We start from the raw sequence: 4,874 nt of genomic DNA, 5'->3' as shown, positions 1-4,874 counted from the left end.
CAACATATTCTAATTTTATGACGACGATTATATTATTATTCGAATTTAATGGTTTCAATTTAATTATTTTTCATCAATGATATCTACGTACAGATTTAAAAATAAAATCTCATATAGGGCAGCGACGTCCTGCTACGATATACTTCCATGACAGAATCAACTTTGCCGTGCATGAAAACTAAGCTAAGCTTTCCGAAATATTGACATTTTGTCAAGTATATATTATAAGTTGTTAATAGTAATAAAATAATTTATAAACAGTAATAAAATAATATTAAAAATAGATTATAAATAATGATGAAGTGGTACGTTGTTTTAAAATAAACCCTCAAATAATGTTTTTTGGAATGTTATTTGCACAGGTGAAAAGAGCTCAACAATAGGAAGAAAATGACACACAAGTACCAAAAGTACATCAACGACGTAGAGAATTAATAAAAGTAAAGAAAAATGGGAACATTTTTTCTTAATATTATTTCTGGTTTCTAAGACATTAATTAGCAAACATAACCAAATACAAACATCTCACTGCCCAGAAAGACTGAAAAAAAAAAAGAAAAAAAAATTACAGAAAATGATCACACGACAACTAATTACTTAAGGACTGCTGCCAAACATTTGATAGGCTAATTAACTCAAATCCCATGCACACGTACGTACGTACGATACTTCAAGGATATGGAAGAACACCGGTACCGCCACCAACGCCACCGCCTACACCCCCACCAGCTCCACCGCCAACGCCGACACCGCCACCAATTGTCCCACCCAAGCCACCTGTTCCACCCAAGCCACCAATCCCGCCTACTCCGCCGAGCCCGCCAAGACCACCGCCAAGCCCACCTCCAAGACCACCACCAAGGCCGCCGCCTATCCCAGCAGCTCCACCTATTCCACCAAAGGGGAGCCCATTGCTACCCAGTCCGGAATAGCCGCCAACCCCTCCGTATGAGACGAAGTTCTTCTGGTCGTCGAGGCCAGCGCCTGCATCGCTGGGCACAGTTCTTGCTGTAGTGCTTTGAACTACTACAGCCAGAAAAACAACCAGCATTACGCTCCACCTTGCCATCTCTATTGGCTTTCTTACTTTCTCTCTCACTCACACTCACAGTACTCTCTGATCTGATCACTAGTCTTGCTAGCTCTTGCTTTCACTGTCGCTCTGTGTTAGTTCCGAAACCCGCGTCGAGGGTCACTTTATATAGGCAAAAAGAGCGGTGGGTGACAGTTGCGCGTAGTAAATGTGGTTAAATGCGAGTTCAGAGCTTCGCTCTCTCAACTCTCAACTTCGCGAGCGAGGCCCAGAGATTAAGCTCATCTTATAAGGAATTAAAACATGAGCTTTGGGAGACCAAATTATTCTGTGACTTAAAGAGTATTGTCACCTAATTAAAAGTAATATTTACCTGAAACTTTGGATGACGATCTGGGTCAATGATTAATTACCCTTAACATATATAGTAATCATCCGGTCCATGATTGTAGTCCACCTCCCATGCATGCATTCATCTGGGATATGTTATACTTCTCAGTACAAACGAAGGGTACATCGTATTGGTGTAGGTTGGAAAGAGTATCTTGATTACGATTTTAAAAGAAATGGATGAATGCATTCTTGCTTTTACTCATAATTCTTATACCACACACTTTTTTTTTTTTAAATTTTAAATTCTTGCTAAATTAAAGAAATTCTTCTACTTATTATTCATATACTAAATATTGATAAGGAAAAAAACATCACGCGCAGAGTGTGATGTAAAAATAATAGGTATACTTTTTTTATTCCTACAGCATTGAAAAAAACCTCTCATCTTGCAAGCTTTTGTTTAAAATAAGAATCTAATTAAATGCCTCGGACGACCAGCCACCCAATTCCGAAAGTTAATGTGGCTCCACCCAACAAAAACCCACAGTACCAATCGAGTCATTCTTAAAAAGCCTGAAAAGAATATTAACGGTCTGGAAACATAATTGTTCTGGTCAGATTACTTTAATTCTATTCATAAATAATTTATTACTATCTTATTACTATTTACAAATGATCTAATATAATTTTATACCATCCAACACTACAACAAAAATAGGTTTTAGTGACAGATAAAACTGTCACAAAAAATGTAAAAAACGTCACGAAATATATTTGGTGACGGTTTCTGACCGTCACCACAACTGTCACGTAATGTGCGTCACGGATTATATTTGGTGACAGTTTACTGTACAAGCGTCACTAAAAATATTTTTAGTGACGGTTGGAGATGTGCCGTTTGAAATAACGTTCGAACGTAAAAAAGACGAGCTGACATCTGAACGAGAAAAGCTAACGTTAGTTGATTATAGTTCGGACGTATAATGTAAACGTTCGAATGTTTATACGTGCGAACGTTACGTTCGAATCTCGAATCCAACGAAAATGAAATAATGTCCGAACGTTTGTATCATGATGTTCGGACGTTAATTCGAATGTTAAGAGAGTAGAGTTCGAACGTAAAGTGTACGTTCGGATGTTTATAATGTTAAACTTTTTTGACATTTGAACGTTTTTTTAAATTGGGTTTAAACGTTCGAACGTTTTGTTACTATTTTGTATGGTTACGTTCGAACGTATTTTCGAACATTTAATACTGTTGAAACGTATTTTTTTTACATTCGAACGTACATATCAGAAATGCTAAACTCATCCACTTAATAAACAAACCAATTGTTTCACATTACAGTACATATTTCACAACCAATATTGTTTGAAACTGTTTTCAAATTAGATGTTAAAAACGTAATACAGAAATAAGATTCATTTCTTTTTCTTTCCTCGCCCAGCGCGATTCTGTTGCAATGACATAACACGCTCCATTTGCAGCATCATCTCCCGCTACACCTGCTCTTGGACCTCACTACGGATTCTTTCCTCATGTTCTCTTTGTTGGTCCTGCAAACGCGTCTCTAAATGAGACTGCCGCTCTAAGAGGGATTCCAACTCTTGCTGTCTAGACCTCATATACTCATTCTCGCGTTGTGCAGCTTCTAAATCTTTGGGAAGATTATTAATTTGTGATGTCGATGAGGTTGAGGAAGATGAACCGGAATGCTTGAAAGATCGTCCCAAACCTCTTGCCATACTAGAGTTGGGCTCAAGCACCTGTGAAAAAATGTCCAAGTCACTAGGAGAGGAATCCCCAGAAGCTGACTGCATCTCCATCATTTTTTCCTGCAGATTGAAAGATCAAAATACACAATAAGTAACATATTAAAAGAAATACAAATAAAAAATAATTTAATCACATGTTACATAATTTATTCAACAAAAGGAACACCGCTTACATAATTAATTGCAGCTGCAGGATCCATCCACTCACTATGCTCATTAGTGTGAGCAACAGCATAGACAGGAATGAGGGAAAAGTTTTCAGGATCATCACGTTTCTAAGAAAACGACATTAGCAATTTGAAAAAGACAATATTAGTACTTATATAAAAGAATAATAAGAAAAAATATGACTTATTACGTTTATTAATTACCATTTTTTCAGCAAGACGATGGAATGATCTTGAACCAGCACGATGGTGAATAGTCAGAGCAGATATATTATTTGCATTTGTAGAACTTAAGTGCTACAAAAATAATTCTCACCGTTAATTGTAATATATGTAAATACATATAATATAAACAACAAATATAAATGTAAATAATTATAGAAAATAATTCTAGAATACCTGATATTCTGGAGAGGCAAAAAGATCACAACACTTTATCCAGTCGTCTAATTTCATCTGCTGGAAAGGGGACTGTGCAGCCTCTTCAAACGTCTCAAATTTCTTGAAATGGTCGTGACATCGTCCCTTGTGACGTCGGAATAGTGTAGCCATTAACTCATTCACAGTTCTCAAATCCTCGCTACGACCAAAGTCGAGGTCAAATTCATCCTAATTATAAATTAATTACGTTAAAAATATAATAAACTAATGTAGGTGAAAAAAATGATATAATAAGTAAACTCACCAGCACACGACTCCGAATGTGTTCCTTAATCTCATTCGGCACATCTCTCCAGGAGCGCACATAAAATGGAGCGTAAGCTCGAATTACTGTGTCAATATAGGAGGAAAGCGCTGCTGCACTATCATTCACTCCTCCAGTGGAATTATCAGGAATTGTGATTTTCAATTTACCATGCCTTCGATTTTTCTCAAGTGAGATGCCGCGTGTATAGCCACGATCGCGACGAGCCAATTGTTCATCAACTAATAGATGATAGTATAATTTTGAAGGTTATATATATTATTTATTGAAACAAACATCTTCAAGTATATATAGTATTAACGTAAACATTCCTTACTGGTAGGTGTCGACTGTGCATCGTTCTCTGTAATGTTAACTTCATCTTCGGGAACAGACTCCTCAGGTGGGGAGTCCTCAATGGGTTCAGGACTTGGACTCGGTGAAGGAGGCACATTTCTCCTTTGTCTTTTTGGCGGCATACTTGGAAATGATTATATATAACAAAAAAATATTATTAGAATAAATTTATATTTATTATAAAATTCTATAATGGCTGTATATGAATAAACTTTTTAGTACTTTTAGTCTTCATCTTCGGATGTATTTTCCATGTTTGTTTCAGAATCTCTCTGTATAACATCTTCGTCATCATCATCAAGCTCTTGTTCGTCATCCTTATCCACTTCCCCCTCGGATTCTTGTTCGTCTTCTTCTTCTGTACTTTTCTCACTTTCTTCAATTGAGTGATAATTTAGTGAAGACGGATCGAGATGGATGAGTGGGATGTCATCTCTACATAAGGGAAGCAACTCGAGTGCACCGAGGTCAACAAATAAGTTAATACCCCCTCCTCCATCTTCCTGGTAGGCCTCTACATTTA

At 36.8% G+C, this 4,874-nt stretch overlaps 1 protein-coding gene across 1 annotated transcript; it reads right to left on the bottom strand.

Annotated features, from left to right (window-relative positions):
* Nucleotides 1-435: 435 nt before the first annotated feature.
* Nucleotides 436-1,182, bottom strand: LOC122303728 (acanthoscurrin-1-like). The gene has a single exon (XM_043115635.1). The coding sequence runs from the start codon at nucleotides 1,067-1,069 to the stop codon at nucleotides 671-673; it is 399 nt and encodes a 132-aa protein (XP_042971569.1). The 5' UTR covers nucleotides 1,070-1,182; the 3' UTR covers nucleotides 436-670.
* Nucleotides 1,183-4,874: the final 3,692 nt, after the last annotated feature.

The sequence above is a fragment of the Carya illinoinensis genome, chromosome 3, assembly GCF_018687715.1.
Source record: "Carya illinoinensis cultivar Pawnee chromosome 3, C.illinoinensisPawnee_v1, whole genome shotgun sequence".
NCBI classification, from domain to species: domain Eukaryota; kingdom Viridiplantae; phylum Streptophyta; class Magnoliopsida; order Fagales; family Juglandaceae; genus Carya; species Carya illinoinensis.
The sequence above is the reverse complement of the archived record's forward strand: the minus strand, read 5'-3'. Positions and strand labels throughout refer to the sequence as shown.

Coding starts and splice junctions, on each gene's coding strand:
- LOC122303728 (XM_043115635.1), bottom strand. CDS start 1,069: ATGGCAAGGTGGAGCGTAATGCTGGTTGTTTTTCTGGCTGTAGTAGTT.